Consider the following 17,607-nt stretch of genomic DNA (forward strand, 5'->3'; position numbering starts at 1 on the left):
GTGGGGGGTTGGGGGGGAGCTGCATGACCAGGGAAACAGAGATCCCTTCTCAATGGAGCTCTCTGCAGTCCACTTCAACTCTAGCCTTGAGGGGTCCAGGCCCAGCTTCTGGCCAGAAGTCTAAAACTTTTATGTGAAAATTTCCATTTTTAAAGGTTTGCAATCGATTCACTCTGCAGACCAAAGAGAGTACTTCTGCTGTGCAAATCTAACCCACAAGCCCTCATTTGGGGCCACCAGTCAAATCACAGAATGTCCAGTCCCAAAGGGAGCTAAGTCTCTCTTGATGGAGGAAGAAGTGGAAGCCCAGAGGAGCCAAGGGACCTAACAGCGACACAGAGTTCATCTGGACAGAACCATTGGCCACAACCAGAAGGACCAAGGACGTAAGCTGGCTGGACATCATTAGCCGGGGGTGTGGGGGACCAGCTCCACCGTATTTTCTCCCACTTACTTCGCTCTGCAGCGAGTTCGCATACACTGAATGTGCGAGGCTGAGATCGTCTTCCAAGCTCCGGGAGCCAAGCATCTGCCCTTTCATTTTCTCAAATGCCTCTTTGTATTTGTACTAAAGGGAAAGAGAGCGGGAGAGAGTAACAGCTCGGGGACAAGGGACACGGAATGGGAGAGGTGGGTATTGGGCGAAAATGTTTTGTTCTTTTGACAGTGACTGGGTGAGTTAAAAGAAAACGCGCGGGAGTCGTCAAAAGGCCCAGTCTTTCATATGCAAGACTCCCAATGACTAAAGGGCTGGGTATGAAGTGGCAGGACGCGCTAGCACTTGGGCGGCCCACGCTGGAGGAAGGTGGGTGCATTGTTAGCAGTCTCTGCCTGCGGACTTGCTTTAGGAAAGTGCCTGGCGGAGGGTGCATTTCATCTGCCCGGGGTCTGGAGTTACAGTCCGGCATTGGGCTTTGTACCCGGGCCCAGGGATTTTTTTGTTGTCTGGTCTGTTCTTTCTCACTGGTCGTTATCCGATCGCCCTAACACAGTCATTCGGGAGAGCAGAGGATTGTATCCACAGGCAAAAGAAGGCAGGGGTGAGGGGCAAAATGCGGTAAAAATTGGTCAGTATTAAGCATTGACACGGTAATGGGGATGGATGCTCACATCACTTATGATTTCGCCAGAAGCCTTTGCTGCCTGGAACGGAATGGCATCCAATCTCAGCTTATAGCCACCGTCCCGAAGTTTGCTCCAGGATTCCTTATAACGTGTCTGTTGGGAAGATGTGGACAAATAAAGACGTCATGGGATCTGGCGGTTCTGAAATTCTCATTACCGACATGGGGATCTGCTTTGTTGTTGGGTTTTCTCCCCACACACCGCCCCCCGCCAACCCGCCCCCCCCTTGAAGCTCGAAATCACAGTGTCTTAGCAAACACCAAGAGTTGGATCCTGCCTTGTGTCCACCCATGATGGGGGTAGAGCCTCCTGGCGGGGACTCCTTGGAGTCAGACACACCCACATGTCTCTGAATAGGAAGCAGCAAGCATAAGGTTGAGTGTGCAGAGCTCTTTACGTAAAATACAGAAAACTCAACAGTCTCTATCAAAGGACAGGGCGGGGGGATGTTGCTGATCACGATCCCGGGAGGGCAGGGTCTCTCCTTGGCAGAGCCATTGGATGCACTTGCCTATATTCTGATGCTTCCATATTTCAGCCCCTCAGTACAAATGCCCTTCATACTAAGGCAGTTTTCCCAGTCTCCTTCTCATAAATGGGCTTGACTCTTCTGCAGGACAGCCTCCCTAATCTGCAGAGCTCCATGCCAATGAAGATATGACACATTTTAAGATGGCGACAGCAGAGCGTTAAACTAGGCTCCAGGCCCTTCTGAGCCCAGGCTGTTGTGCCCTGCCCAGGCCCCCTGGTCTCCCCTAATTAAAACCAGGACCCCTTCTATCCGCCTCACCTCACTGATATTCATGGCATTCAGCTTGGCCAGCAGGACTTCAGGGAGGTCGGCTGTCTGAGTGTAATGATGCTTTATGTTTTCTCCTTGTTCCCTGTACAACCTCTGTGGATGAAGAGAGGTTCTGTATTAGACCCGGGAGCCTCCTCCATGCAGGCAACAGCCATGCTGCACTCCCGGGGACAAGGGTGGGGTGGCTGCCCCCTCCCCGTAGAGACAGGATGCTGGGTGCCTCTACCGAGATCTCACAGCCAGCACGGCGACGTGCGCCTCATCCCCTCCCGAGCCCCCCTTCCCAGCTCGGGACAAGACAGGCTGAAACTCGCCGCTCAGCGAACACTCTCCACTTGTAGCATCTGCTGACCATGGGTGAGCAGAAAACAAGATCTAGTTCAACCTTAGTAATTCTGTTATGCCCTATAAACCGTGAGAGGGCATCGAAATCTAGAAGCATGAGAGATGGCTCTTCCACAGGTGAGATCTGCCCTGGGCCAACTTCAGTCCTTGTTCCCTCTCTTCATCTCAAGGATTCTTGTGCTAATAAATGTCCACACGGTGGGTCTGGGGTACTAGTCACCCAGAACTCTGATTTGGGCTCATGACATCCTCGTAGAGACGACACACGAAGTTGGCATCGACCACCGGAGAGAGTTTCTAAACCAGCCTTTTCTATCCTAAATCTTATTAGTGTGTCCAAGTTTCTCCGTATCACAGCAGTGCCCCCTAGAGTCGGTTAGGGTAAGGAAGAATCTGGTGGTGTTTTCCTTCATATAAAAGTTCTTGTTTGACCATCTGTGTTTCTCAGAATTCAGGGTGCTTCTGCTGGGCTGCTTGTCAATAAATTATAAATTCCTAAACCTGTAAGTGTGTAAATCATCCCATAACATGTTCTGACAGGCACTGAGGACATTTCCAAGTGCCTGTTGAGTAAGGCATCCCCAGAATAATGTATTCAACTGGGAAGCAAGAGAGAATCTTAAAACTCCTCTCCCATCAATTTTTGTAAATTTTCCTTACGGCAAGTTGAATGGTTTGAAGATATCTCTAAGGTGCGCCTGCCCTGCATAAGGATCTGTGGGCCTGTCTCAATAAAATCAGCCAAATGGGGTTGATCCATACCCTAAAGTGAGTTTTTATAGGATCTCATGGTTCAATTTAGTCCCCAACAAACACTGTGCCATGAGGGCAAAAAGCCAGATCTCAGTTCCACATTATAAAAGGAATTTGGGAAATGACTTCTAAGTTAGTCTTACGTACACAAGACCCAAATCGTTTTCAAAGTCGTTAGGGGAATTCAGAGAGCAAGAATTTCTGCCCTTGGGTCCCAAGGAGTCCTAGCAGGGCTGAGTCTCCCAATCACCAAGAATTTTGGCCCTCAAAGTTCCAGTTCTGAAAACAACACTTCAAAACAAGAAGGGCAGGGGGGAAAGGCCCCACCACAGACAATTCTTGAAAACATGCAAATGGGAAGATAGGAGAGCATGGGGACGGCGGGGTGGCGGAGCCCCGCTTGGCATCCGAAGAGCAGTAGCACCCCATTTGCATCCTAATGAGGAGGCACCCCCGCTAAGGTGTGTCTTGGCAAAAGGACAACAAGTTCCTTCATCCTTAGAACAACAGAAGGAGCAAGACAAGAACCCCTCGGCTTCAATCGCGGTGTTGAAAGAGGAGCCCACTCTTAGAGTCATAATGTATATATATTATCACTTACATCCACTGCTTGGGTATAACTAATTCTGGCCTGGACCATCTCCGGAGTGTCTTTAATACTGGTAAACTTCAAAGCACCTGGATGCTGACGGTACTTCTTCTGTTGAGCAGAAAAAGATCAAAGCTGTGAATTTTGTGCTGCTCTTTCATGCCATTTGAAAGGGAAAATCATAGGTTGCTTGAGATTAGAGTGAATTTGTGAACATAATTATTATTCGGCTTCCTCCATCTTTATATCCTCGGTGCCTTCAGGTTAATATTTGTTTCAATTTAAGAATAACCTCATGTCAATTAACATTAAAGTATTTCTACCTGGTGCAAAGAAAACATCGCAAAATTAGGCTATTCCTGTAAAATACTGCGGGATGCACACTTAGGGAAGGATTCTTTTTATAGGCTTCAAATACTGTGTCACGGTTGTTTACTTATCTTAGTTTGGGTCCCCCAAGCAAGAAGGAAGTCACATTTATCAATTGAGGTGTCCCGTTTTCCTTCCCCAAAAGGACACCGCAGAGATCATCACAGTCAAAACCTTTGCATTTAACAGCCAATGATATAACAATTCAATCACTTTAGGACCCAGTTAACACAAGCAAGAATTCTTTAAAATGTTACAATAACACAAAGAAGACCGCTATTATTGAAAGGAGCCATCATACATTTTGAAAGACATTGGGGGAAAAAAAAAAAAAAACAAAGAATTACAAAGAATTCAAATGCTGGCAAAGATCTAGATACCCCATTCAGATTCTAAAAGTCACACTTAATTCCTGTTGGTTTTTTTTTTTTAATCCAAATACACTTCCAGAAGACTAGCACAGTTGCTATCTCAATTGAATTATAAAGTGTATCTTTCCACAAATTGAATATTTTATAAACACTTCCTCATTTATCAGGTTCCATTTTTGTATGCTGTTTTGTTTAAAGCAGATACAGTTCAAAATCCAGCCCTCTCTGTTTTGTCACCTGTTCTTATAAATAAAGTTTTATTGGAACACAGCCGTGCTCATTCATTTACATGGCAGAGTTGAGGAACTGCAAGAGAAATCGTGTAGCCCATAAAGCTGAAAATATTTACTATCTGGTCCTTGACAAATAAGGTCTGCCAGCTCCTGCTTTAAGTGATAGGCGTGTGTACATTTGTGGCTCTTTCAACAGTGTGTGGCATTCTGTCTGAAAATTAAGAGGTCAGGCAATTTAACACTAAACTGGAAATGTGCCAAACTGAAATGAGATGATTGGGGAAAGTTGCCGAAGGATTTTCTTGCCTGACTGAAGTTGAGAACTGGTGTGAAGCGTAGAAGATAAGCACATTTGTTGAGGTGGAAAATTAAGCCCACCATGGGATAAATAGTTCCAGAAAGATCCCTTGGGTGCCAGACTTAGATGCATGAAGGGATCATCTTGAAGTCTAAATTGAGTGTATAATTCATTTTTTACATCCTTTTATGAGTGGGTCCAGTGAGAGTTTAGGATCATGAGTCCTCAAACCTAGATGTTTGCTCCTGCAAGTTTCTCAAAATCATCCTTTTAAGAAGGCCTTTCCTCAATCAGACTGAATTACTTAGGGTAGTACAATAGCCACAGAGCTCCCAGGGTCTTCTAAGGCTTGCATGTTGACTAAGATTCCAAAAAATTAGGCCACTCAGACCGATCCTACTTTCAGAACCCACTCTGTGACATGTCAGAATAACCTCCCCCAGGAAAATATCAATGCTAGGCAGATGTGTTTGAAAAAACAACTGAGGGGTCTTTCTGTTTTACCTACTCACTTAGTAGGAAAGTCTTCTCAAAACAAGGTCCCAGGAGACTAGTAACTAAGGCTACAGGTTTTCCTGGGGCTATGTCATTGTGGTCTCCCTCCAACCCAGAAAAGTCTAGAAAGACCAGATTACTCTGAAAGCAACCAAAAAAATTCTCACTTGCCTCCTGAGCAAACAGACATGAACAGAGGGGGACTTGGGTTGTTGGAGGGTGTGCAGCCACAGTGTGAACATGAGGCAAGGACTACTCCCTGGCCTGTCTAGTCTGGTGGCTCTCTACCTTTTGGCAGAGTCTGGAGACATTTTTGGTTGTCACAACCAGGAAGAGGGTGCTACTGGCACCTAGAAGGTAGAGGCCAGGGGTGCTGCCAAACACCTCACAAGACTCAGGACAGCCCCCCGCTCCCCCCAAGCAAGAGTTTTCAAAATGTCAATAGTCTTGAGACTGAGAAAACTTAATCTAGTCTTTAAACGATCTGTTTAGTGAAACTCTCCTAAAATATGAGCAGACGGCTCTTTTTAACATGCCATGACACCTTCGGGTCCAGCCAGGGAGGCTACAAGTAGACAGGAGTGAGATTTAAATAGAAATGAGACCCCCCTCCCCAATCAGGAGAGACCCAAGTCACATGCTCCACTCCACGTGAATATTCAAACTGTTTACACTGTAGCAGAAGGAGAGGGAGAATATGCACAGAAAGTCATGAAAGAGCTTTCTGGGTGCAATAAATGGGTCTTTTCCTCATCTCTCCCTTGTTGCTTCATTAAAAAGGTAAGTTGGTGGGTAGCAATTGAGCTCTTTTTTGATTGTCGTTACTATTCCTAATACCATTTGTCACCAACTTTGTTTTTGCCAGGGCTCAGTGGGCCCCTACTGGTGTGTGTTTGGTATGCAGTTTCCCCCTAATTACCAGCCCTCGTCTGGGTTTCCAGGCCTTTCATGTAGCTTTGCCTTTTTCTTTGCCTTTTGAGTGGAAATTATTTTAATTTTATACAGAAATGCCACATGCCTCGTGCAGCCAGGCCTGTTGCACGCTGTCAGGAAGTCTCACCTCGCTAATGAGTGCTCCTGCCTTCTTCGCCTGCTCCACATTTAATGACCCGGTGGCGACCCAGCCCGTGCCTTTCATCCACCTCACATCTGCCCTGTATCGGTTCTGACAAAGGAGAGAGGGAAAAAAAAAAAAGGCAGGCCATTGTCGGTGCGCAGACATTTAAAGGGCTATTAACGGCGCCCAGATGTCGCCTTGGTGCCAGCTGAGTCAAATTAGATGCCACTTTTGTCTTATCCATTTCTGTACAGTCACAGGTAGGGCTCCAAAATGTCAATTAATTTCCCCTGTAATTGGAGCGTCCCCAGGCCAGCGCGTTAGGCCCCGCCCAGCAGCGCCCGGGGTGGAGCGGGCGGGGCTCATCCACCTGGTCCCTCATTAAGGACGCGTGTCTACCTCGGGAAGAGGAGCATCCTCATTGTCTGCTTTCCCCGTTTCCTTGCTTAAAATGACAAGCAGGGGAGAAGAAAATGAGAATTCACAACAGAACCCAGGTGGGGAGCTATTTGAGGGAATTTCACAAGACAGCCGAGGCTTCCCACAGCGCCGTATTCCTTCCTACACCTCGGTGTGGCGCGGGGGTGGGTGGGGCGGGGGGGGGGTTCTCATTTCTTTACTCGCCATTGAAGGAGTCGTTTTCATGGAAAGCCATTTAAATGGACACTTGTCTAAAACTAGCATATCACCCATCTATCCGGAAACAGCTCATCGAGGAAGGGGGTGTCAGCACTGCCCTCCCCAGCCCCTCGTGGAACAGCCAGGTGGGGCACACAGGGAGAAAGGGGAGAGGGCTCTGGGGGGTTAACCTGCTGCTCCTGAAAAGGGACTGCCAAGTTGGAAGGAGGATGGGAGATGCTGTCCCAGAACAGGCCACAGTTAGGAATGTCACACATACATCTGCCCCCTCCATAGTAAAAGGAAACAGGGGAAACGAAGGCAGAGCAAACCCCAGGAGAAGAAAGTCCCTTTGTGATTTTTCTGGGTGCTGGTATAGGATCTAAAGTGGGCAGAGCTGGAATAAAAGTGGAGCCGCTAGGAGAGGGAGGATGGGTCCGCCCTACGATCCAGAAACAGGTATCTGGATGTATCAGCTATTGTCTGGGGTGGCTCGGGCAAACACTGGTGGGGGCACTAGCACACTTGAACACGTGCACACACGGAGCTTACATCACTCTGTAAATCGTATGCCTTCTTGGCCCATTCCACCTTCATGTCCGTGGGCAAAGAGGTGAACTGATGAGATGCTGTCTTGTAGCCGATGTCTGTGGCTAGATGCTGGGCCTTGCGGGCGTGCACGAGGTGGACCATGTCCAGGGAGACGTGGCACTGGGATCTGGTGTCCTCGAACCCTTTCTTGTACTCGAGCTCACTCTGCAGCTTGGACATTTGCAGTGAGTGACTCATTTGTGAATCGCCCCGGGCGTCCTTCGCCCCAATGAGCTTCCCTCGGGACCTCTCGTAATCTTCCTTGTACTTCACCTAAACGGGAGGAAGAGAGTGGAGTGCCTTAGCATCTCCTGAAGCCGTTGCTCACTTTCAAACCGAAGGCACGACAATTCCAACACAGCCACACAACAGAATGTTATTAGAATTAGAGTCATAAGGAGTGTGCCTCCTATCATCACACAGTGAACTAAAATATTACTCACTATTTCCCTTTTCACCTCAGCTGCCCGTCAGCTCAGAGCTACACTGAAGGCTCAGCTATGCTACGGTCTTTTCCCGAGTTCCTGGTGACATTCTGTCTCTTATCTCTACTGTTCAACCTCGTTTTTCCTGGCTTTAGTTTTAAGTGGCCTGCTGCTTTCATGAAAGTCACTTTAAATACCTTCCTGGGAATAGTGAAAACACCATAAGCAGAAAGTCATCATGAAAAGAAGACACAGAAGAGCCAAAATATGCTTGCTGTTTGAGAAAAGAGTTCAAATGACACAATGGAGCTTACAGAAATATGCAGGAATGTGGGGAGCACGAGGGAGCACACCGGCTTGGAAAAAGATGTGAGGCCAAGATCAGAAGAAATAAATATGTGTGGAAATGCTTTGAAAACTGTAACAGGACACAAGCATGTGGCAACCTTTTCAACATTATCAGGAGACCTGGGCTCTCCTCTCCTCTGTACCAGCTACAACAGCAGTCTTTACTGAACCCTCACTCTGAGGTGAGCGTGCACCCCCCCACATACACACATACTCCAGGCCTCAGAGCATGTCTGCAGACCAGGGATGCTTGGTGAGCTCTTCCCAGGTGAGCAGAGAAGGAGCTTACGCCAGAAGGTAGATCGACCACGTCACCAAGCCACTGTTTAGTTCAGCTGATATCTCCATATATTTATAGAGACAAGTACATTTATGGGTGTGCATCTATTTCGGAAGCCAGACTGTCTTGATGAAGTGAGCGGACTTGGCCTTACATTCTGGCTTAGGCTTCTTAGCTCACATCAGACTCCCAGCAGATGGCTTTGGACGACGGAAACTCAGTACGCATGAAATCGTTTCCTTTCCTCATAACTGCTTTGCAACTGCCAATTTCCCGATGAGTTAATGGAGAGGTGCAAGGTGGCACAGCCTTCCCAGAGTCACAATGCTGAGAGGGGATAGAGTGAGGATTTTATCAAGGTCCACCTGCTACCAGAGCCCGTACTCTTAGTCGGTGACCAGCCACAACGTCCTTAGATAGTCCTGGAAGGTCTCTGGGCATCAGTTAATCTGTCAAATAACCCATTTAGCTCACCAGTCTTGCTACTACTACTACTAATGCTTCCAGCTACTAAAAACCAACGTGTGGCAGGCAGTGTGCTGGGCACTTATGTGGCAGTCTCACTGCAAAGTGGTCACCTCTCTCCCCACTTCACAGATTGGACCCTGACACTCAGAGAGCTGAAGAGCCTGTGCAGAAACTCTCTGACTCTCCCAGACGGAAAATGGCAGCCTTCATTGAGCACCGACTCACCTCACTGGCCAGGTCCCTGTTGGCTTTGGCTGCCAGGAAGCCCAAGGAGTCGAGACGCAGCTCAAACCCTTTTGCCTTCTGGTTTTCCCAGCTGCTCTTATACAGTTTCTGAGGAGAGGCAGGAGAGAAGAGATCACCCTCCCGTGCGAGGGCTACCCTGGCCTCTGTAATGCTCTCTCTCAGAGGCCAACACTGACCGTCCCTCCACAGCAAACTGGTACCCGCAATACCACCGGACCTCCTTGTTCCTGCCTCAGGGCCTCCTGACACACAGGGCTTCCGTCAAAAGAAGCAGAATTCAAACTCCAGAGACCTTGAAAAATACTAGGAGTCTTCAGGGAGGTCTCAAACACATGGCCGAGGTGCAACGTTCCAAAACCCACAGCAACATTTCTGAAAGGCCTGTTCCCCACCCCCGCCTACTCACACCCCAGACCAGCTGCTGCTGCATTTACAGCTACTACCTCCCTTTGTCTTCCTGCCCCCAGTCTCTAGTCCCCCTGGGTCTGTCCTTGCTCCTCCTATCTCTTGTCCTGCCCCCTCCTGCAGATTTCAAGTTCCTTCCTCTGCAAGTCTCCTGCTCTTTCTATGTGTGTGAATTGATTTAGCCTCTGTTGCTCCTTCTAATTCTCCCCTCTACCTATTACTTGGACCAGGACTCCAAGGACCAGGTTGCTGAGTGTGAGAGCTAAGGAAGGCCTCTCCTAGCAGACAGAGAGAAGGAAGTTGGGACCATGCATGCTTTTGTGTCTAGGAGTAATAGCTACATTGTACATACTCCTTCCAGGGATTTCTGTATATTAACTCACTGAAGCCTGTGACAACCCAATGAGACAGGAACTAGTATGACCCTGATTTTACCAATGGGACAACTGAGAGCAAAGAACTTGCCCAAGGCCACATACGTAGTAAGTGGTAGACCCAAGGAGCAAACCCAAGCAGTGTGGCGTGAACACCTTGAAGTTTCACTTGCTTACCAATACCCTAATGTTGTTCTAAATAGGACCAGCAATCACCACTGCCTCTTACCCTGTTATATTCTCAGTCGTTCAAGATTCCCACCCGCTCTGTTCTAGGAAAGGTGGTCCTTCCCTCCCCTTAAGACACTGGCCAGGATCAAGGTCTGCTGGATGGGCTATTTACAGTGCCCAGATGTGTGGAACCTCCCTTGACACACCAATACGGTGGGTGGGTCTTGCTGCCCAGGGGCCTACATGGGGAAGCAGAGGCTACAGCTGCCTTCTCCCTCTTGCCATACCTCACTGAGATGGGCAGCGTTGGCTCGGGCCTGTAAGAAGAGAGGCTCGTCGTTGCTGATGCTGTACTGATGGACAGACCGCTCGTTTCCTGCCTTATAGGCCACCTGTTGGGAGAGAGCCCTGGGTCAGGAGCAGGTGGTGCGGGGTGGGCCGGCATCACTGACGCGTCTTCAGATCTGCTTGCCGCCTCTGTGACTTGCACAGGCAGTCCTTTACAAACCAGCCCAGACCAGACACTGGCCAGCAGAATGCAATAAAGGAGGCTTCCGGCCGGAGGGGTGAAGGCAGAAGCAGCGGCAGTAAGGAGCTGAGAGGAGAATGTGGCTGGGGAACCAACACCGCCAGGGTCTCTGTCCCCACACTTCTGCCATGAGAAGGCATCAACCTTCCCAAGCTGTTCCCATCTACACCGCCCACAGCCGCAGGAAATAACCCCCCAGAGGTCTCGGATGAGCACAGACTCCCCGAAGGAGAAAAACTCGAAGCCTACACTGCCGCCTGCACCCCCCACCATCAATCCCAATAATCCCAGTGCATTCACAGGTGCTGACACCCGGAAAGTGAGCAGTGACCTGAAAGTCAGCGTCGGTGGGCATCTGAGCACGCTGCTCTCTCTCACTCTCCCTCCCTCCCACCCACCCACACAGCGGCTCCCTGCTGACTCTGAGCTCTGTGGGTGGCACCTTTTCTGGCACGTGTACTTAGACCTTTAGGAAGGAAGGCCAGTAAGGTCCTGGCCCCATTGTAGCAGCTTGGCACCTGCTCGGTGGCGGGGGTGGGGGTGGCGAGTGCCGAACACTGATGTGTAAATAAGGCACGTGCTGTTTCATTGTCGTGCCACCCAGATCTGAGATCAGGTCACCCTCCTCAAAGGTAATTCTCTACTGGCTGCAGAATTATGGAGTCTTTGAAGAGAGAGAGGAGAGGGAGAGAGAAGAGAGTGGGCAATTCTGAGAGCCGGAAGAGAAGAATGTCAGTGGGTCTCTCCCTCAAACCAGCCGAGGAGGGGAGTGGGTGAGGCAGGGAGAGCAGGGACTCTGGTTCCCACACACAGCCTGGAGGCCTCCGGGCAAGCCGAGCCCAGCCTGTCAAAAGCAAAGGCTCACGGTTCCTAGACTGCGCCTGGGCCCAGCCTGCGACACAGCGGCCCTGCGGGGCTGGGGCAGCCTGGGACTCACCCCGCTCTGCAGCTCCTGGCTCCTCCTGGCGTGCTCCATCTGGGAGCTGTCGGCCACGCTGGTGAACTTCAGCTTATCCACCCTCTGCCGGTAGTTTTTCTGTTTCCAAAGAAAAGGGACCCTGTGGCATTCGGATTGGCTGTCCCCACCACCGCACTTGTGCTCACGACCACATGCACGTTCTCAGGGATTCCCCCATCTTCTGGGCGGGAGCCCTCCCGTGGGGCCTGCAGCTCCATCGGGACCCCACAGACCTGACACAGCCTGCTCTGGGGAGCTTCTCTTAGCTGCTGGTCCTGAGCGAGGCCCTGAACTTGTCCTCCCCACTAACCCTTACATCCCTCCTTGTGCCCCGAGATGCATCCATTTTGTAAATCGAGATCTGGCATAGGAAGGGAGGCGGAGGGAACTGGGACTTTACCCCTCGGAAGACAGAGGCCAAAGCTCGCCTCCGCCTCTTTCCAGCTTCGTGGCCTTGGGCACATCCCTTAATCCCCAGAGCCACTCTGGCCACAATGGTACAAAAAATAGCAGCTGCCCCACTGTGGGAGGGGCAGAAGCTTCACGGCTCTGCTCTCGGTAAGGGCAGTCCGGGGGCATAAGAGTGTTCACGTGAGCCATCGCCGGAGCGCGCGGTGCTGTTGCAACCATCCAAAGAGCCCTGTGCTCTAGGGAGAGGACATGTGGGGGGTCGCGGACAGAGCAGGCTGGCGGCCTGGTGGGATTCACCCTCACAGTTTCTCCGTGTTCCAGATCACTGAGGTCTTGTCCTCCTGGTGTTCCCACCTCCCAGCCACACAGTAACTGGCAATATTTCAGATGTGCTAATTCTGTCTCCCCACAGGGACTCCTTGTCCTTCCCGGAGGTTGGCTCCTTCGGCTTTTCCATGGGACATGCCAAAGTTGACGGGAAAGGAGGCAGCTGAGCATGGCGGACTGAAGCTGAAGCTTCACGTGGAGGGGAGAGCCGAGAGGAGCAAACCCCCGGTGCCGTCAGCAAGAGGGTCACGGATACCAGCTGAGCCCAGAATAGGGTTTGGAATATCGAAGCTTCCAAGTGTCCTCCCTTGAGGAAAAAGAAATTATAGGGGCGACTGGGTAGCTCAGTGGGTCAAAGCCTCTGCCTTCAGCTCAGGTCATGATCTCAGGGTCCTGGAATCGAGCCCCGCATCGGGCTCTCTGCTCAGCAGGAAACCTGCTTCCCCCTCTCTCTCTGCCTGCCTCTCTGCCTACTTCTGATCTCTTTCTCTCTGTCAAATAAATAAATAAAATCTTAAAAAAAAAAAAAGAAATTCTAGAGACAATATTCCAAAGAGACTTGTTATTCTCCTCTCTCGTTCCAGTGTGTTGAATGGGAAAACTTCACCACACAATTGAAGGAAGTCGCATTACCCTTCCATGGTGGGAAATTCCCGATCGTTCCAGACTCTGCCTTTGGTCAAATCGTAAGAACTTACTGAGGAGCCAAGAATCCACCCTGTACAGGGTACAATAGAAATATAAAACAGGAGAAGAGGGTGCTGTCTTCCTGGCCCTTGAGGAGCTTAATAACTAGTAGGCACAGGAAGTCAGGCAGAGATGGGAATTCCCAAGGATGGAGGTCAGCCAGCTGGGTCTCCTCCCCAAACCTTTATCCAAGACACACGGGGCTTTGTTTGCTCCACCTGGAGTTGAGCAGGCTGGAAAAGAAGCTAAGTAAGAGGAACCCTAACGTGTCGTTCACTTTTCTCTACCTTCCTTATTTCTATGTTCCAACCCTTAGTGTGTCTGTGTCTGAGAGAATGATGAGCAGGAAAAATAAGATTAATTTATAAAACGTGCTTTGGGGATATAAGACCACTTCGTGGGCAGGAGCTGGGGCCTCGGATCACACACACCGGAACAGAGCCCAGCTCTGCTACCTGCTCGAAATGTGACTCTCCATCTCTTTCCTCATGAAAATGAGGATATTGATAGGTTAGTCAGAGTGTCTACTCCCATAGGACGGTTGTGAGCCATAAATGCACCATATGCATGTAATGCTCTCGAAGCCGTCAAATAATGACATAATTATTATCAGCCCATGAAGGTCAGCTCCATTATCACTATCATTACCATTTGCAAGAGATATGCCGACTCAGCCTTCCCGATCCTGAAGCAAGAGTTCCCTTTGAAGAGCCCAAACAGAGTTCCTGAAATAGTCACACTTCCGAATGAAATGCCCTTCAAAAGTCCTTCTCTGCCCTCTGCCAAAGCCAGCTTTACAGGGTGCAAAGAGAAGCAGAGGCTTAGAGCCGCAGGGATGCTCTAACAGTCTCGGTTTTACCCAAGAGGAAGAGGATCGGAAGGTTCCAGAAACTTGCCCGGAGTCTGCAGTGAGGGTAAGGCACCGGCATCATGGGAACACTGACCTCGGAACATCAGGTTCTCTGATTCAGGAGGAATCGCACACACCTCCGTGACAAACACATTTCCCCACGTGCCCATCGACTGAGTATGACCTCCCTTCCGAATTTTTCTCTGGATGCCACTGCTACTCTATGTAAACCGATAGGCTCCTTGCAGACACCTGCCCAGGATGGGTAAGGGTGTGGAAGACTACCCAGAGTGCACTGCAGGTGCCAAAATGAAGAAGGACTCCTCTGAGTCAGGCCTCAAACAACCACAGGGCTTGGGGAGGGAGAAGCAGAGGGAAAGACGGCTCTCAGGGTCTCGTGGACTGAGAGCCACTAGAAGCCAGGGCCTGCGCTCGGGTTACCTCGCTGACCAGCTCCCCAGCCTTCTTGGCCTGTTCCAGATTGAGACTTCCCTCCGTCAGCCACCCGACTCCTTTCATCCATGCTAGGTCGGCCTTGTACTGCAGCTGCGAGAGAAAACCCAGGCTGTAATGGGACACAGGGAGGCAGATGGGGCAAAGGTGATGGGAGACTTAGGGGAATCCATACTCTTGCCTTGGTTTTCCTAAAAGAACTGTCCCCCTACACTTTTATAGCACTCTCCTTGGGGGTGAAGCCACTGTGCCCACCTTGTAGCATGTTCTGTCTCAGTGTTAGAACCCCACCACTGACGACAAAGAGGGCTTTTCAGACTTTTTCACCAAAATCTTATCTACCACCCTGCTAAATTTCCAAGATTTACTTGCCATCTTCAACACTTGCTTCTTCCTCTTTGCTCGTCACCATTACCAGCACATCTTGACTCCTGCAATAGCTCGGAGCCCCAGGTCTCCACGCTCTAGCCTCCACTGTCTTGACTAATATCCATAGCTCTACCTCCCCGCCCATCCTCCCTGGGTCCAGCCCCTCTTGGCAGTTCTTCCTGCTCCTATGAGTTACATCATAGACTCATGCACAGGTTCCAAATCACCCTCAAAATGTCCCTGTACTCAACTGCAGGAGAGGCGTGAGGAGAACTGGCAGTGAGTGGGGGCTCACCTCACTCTGAAGCCCATAGGCTTTCTTGGCCCACTGAGTCTTCATGTCTTCAGGCAGTACGGTATATTCATGCAGCTTTGTCCTGTAGTCTAGGTCACTGGCCAGAGCTTGGGCCTTCTTAGCATGCTTGATGTGTACCATATCCATGGGGAGGTGAAAGTGGGACTTACTCTCCTCAAAGCCTTTCTTGTATTCAACCTTGAATGTTATCAACAAGGCCATTATTTGAAATCTGCCTTTGCAGAAGTGATTTACAACACAGGAAAGAAGCCTGGGCTTTCATGAGGAATTGGCAATGCCACTCATCTATCAGAAAAGTGTGACTCAATTTCTGGGTCTAGAAGGGGGCAGTGCTGGGGAGCTATGGTTCCACACTACTTTGTCTGTAGGAGGAATGCCTCTCACCAATATTAAACCTTTTTATCTGGCTGATCCAGGAGGAGAAGCCTCTATCCAAGGTTTCTGTAGACTCTTTAAGAGGCAGAATGACAAGGTTGGGCTCCAGAGCCAGATGAGCCTGAGTTCAAGCTGGTCTATCCCTTGCCAGCTGGATGACCTCTGGAAAGTTACATCACCTCTATAAGGGCTAATGTTCTCAGGGGACTATTGTGATAAGCAAGCAAAATAGTAGTTGAAATCCACCTAGTACAAGGACTGGCATAGAGCAAACACCTGAAAAATGTTCACAGTGAGGATGATAATGACGATGGTGGTGATAGTGATGATAGTGATGATGGTGGTAATAATGTTGATAGTGATGACGATGGTGGTAATAATGGTGATGATGGTAGTGATGGTGGTGATGACAGTGGTGATAGTGATGATAGTGAAAATAGTGGTAACAGTGGTGATGGTGATAATTGTGAATATGTGGTGATGGTGGTGGTGGTGATAGTGATGGTGGTGTTGGTGATAGTGATAGTGATGACAGTGGTAATGAATGGTTATGGTGGTAATGGTGGTGATGATGATGGTGGTAGTGATGGTGATGGTGACAATGATGATAGTGATTATAGTGAATATGTGGTGATGATGGTGGTGTTGAGGGTGGTCATAGTGGTGGTGGTGGTGGTGATAGTGACAATGATGGTGGTAGTAGTGGTGATGGTGGTGGTAATGACGGTGATGGTGGTGATGGTGATGGTTGTTATAATGATAATGATGGTAATGATGGTGATGGTGGTAGTGATGGTGATGGTAATGATGGTGGTGGTGACAATGATGATAGTGATTATAGTGAATATGTGATGATGGTGGTGGTGATGGTGGTGGTGTTGAGGGTGGTGATAGTGATGATGGTGGTGGTGGTGGTGATGATGGTTGTAATAATGATGATGATGGTAATGATGGTGATGGTGGTAATGGTGGTGGGAGAGGTGGCATGCTACAGAAGAAGCAGTATGGTGCCAGTACTAAGAGTCCTAGGCTCTAACGCTACCCCTCCACTTTTATCACTGACTACTATATGGTTTTGGACAAGACATAATCTTTTTGGTCCCAACTGCTCCACTGCAAATAAGAAATGTCATTTTGTTCTCTGTCTAAAAAGAAGCCAAATTCTCAATGTCTTAGTATATTTCATGATTATGTACTTCACAGGACTTGTTCCATAGTCACATCCAAAATGGCAACCCAGATGCCAACTCTCTTATTCTAGTCAAACCATGGCTCCTAAATGACTCACCAGGTAATTATATCTGGCCGCACCATGGGAGCAGCATAAGCTGGCCTCCTAACTAGGAGCAGCAACTGTAAAGCAGAAACTCAACGCTCCTGTGTCCTTTTGGCCTGCTCAGCATCGTCAGGGAAGACCTGACCTGACACCAAGTCTATCCTCCCCCCCAAAGCATCTTGGTAAGTGACACCTAAGAGGGTTAATCTCCAGCCATTATAGCTGTTTACAAGCAGCGTCACTTTGGTCAGATGAAGTCTCCATGCTCCAGTTGTTTGCTAACGACTTTGTACATCAAGTGTGTCACGGCCACAGGACCCACTGGGGACATTGCCACAACAAGCAGGATGCTTAGTGTCTGACTCTCCCTATAAGATTAAGCTCCCCTGGGGAGGAAACTGTTATGTGTTGTTCATTCCTACAGCCCTGGTGTCTTAACAGGATCTTGCTCATCGTAGTTGCTTGGTAGACTTCTGCAGAATTAATACAGGTGGACAGACACCTTTGTACCTTGAGCCGTAGATGCCAGTCACCCTGTGGGCCCACACGCCTCATCTAAATAAAGAAAGTGAACAAACTCCTCGCATAAGCCAGGAGAGAATTTGTAGGTGGAAGTCAACCATAAGGTCCCAGGTGAAGTTGGCCCCGGAAGGACACTTAAAGCAGCACAAGTCTGAGGAAGGGGTTGAGGGA

General features: G+C 49.4%; 1 protein-coding gene across 8 annotated transcripts in view; it reads right to left on the bottom strand.

The window, feature by feature from the left end:
• NRAP (nebulin related anchoring protein) overlaps positions 1–17,607 on the bottom strand; it is a 69,742-nt gene that overhangs the window by 22,697 nt on the left and 29,438 nt on the right. For 6 of the 8 annotated variants that reach the window (XM_047702303.1, XM_047702300.1, XM_047702299.1 and 3 more), the window contains 11 exons: positions 15,243–15,440; positions 14,567–14,671; positions 11,830–11,928; positions 10,651–10,755; positions 9,393–9,500; positions 7,608–7,919; positions 6,441–6,545; positions 3,627–3,725; positions 1,916–2,020; positions 1,111–1,218; positions 455–568 (listed from right to left, as the gene is read on the bottom strand). In XM_047702303.1, the coding sequence (XP_047558259.1) occupies positions 455–568; positions 1,111–1,218; positions 1,916–2,020; positions 3,627–3,725; positions 6,441–6,545; positions 7,608–7,919; positions 9,393–9,500; positions 10,651–10,755; positions 11,830–11,928; positions 14,567–14,671; positions 15,243–15,440 (1,458 nt within the window). The remainder of the gene's footprint in view (positions 1–454; positions 569–1,110; positions 1,219–1,915; positions 2,021–3,626; positions 3,726–6,440; positions 6,546–7,607; positions 7,920–9,392; positions 9,501–10,650; positions 10,756–11,829; positions 11,929–14,566; positions 14,672–15,242; positions 15,441–17,607) is intronic. The other 2 variants (XM_047702304.1, XM_047702302.1) reach the window with 1 other exon arrangement.

Source organism: Lutra lutra, chromosome 14, assembly GCF_902655055.1.
Source record: "Lutra lutra chromosome 14, mLutLut1.2, whole genome shotgun sequence".
NCBI classification, from domain to species: domain Eukaryota; kingdom Metazoa; phylum Chordata; class Mammalia; order Carnivora; family Mustelidae; genus Lutra; species Lutra lutra.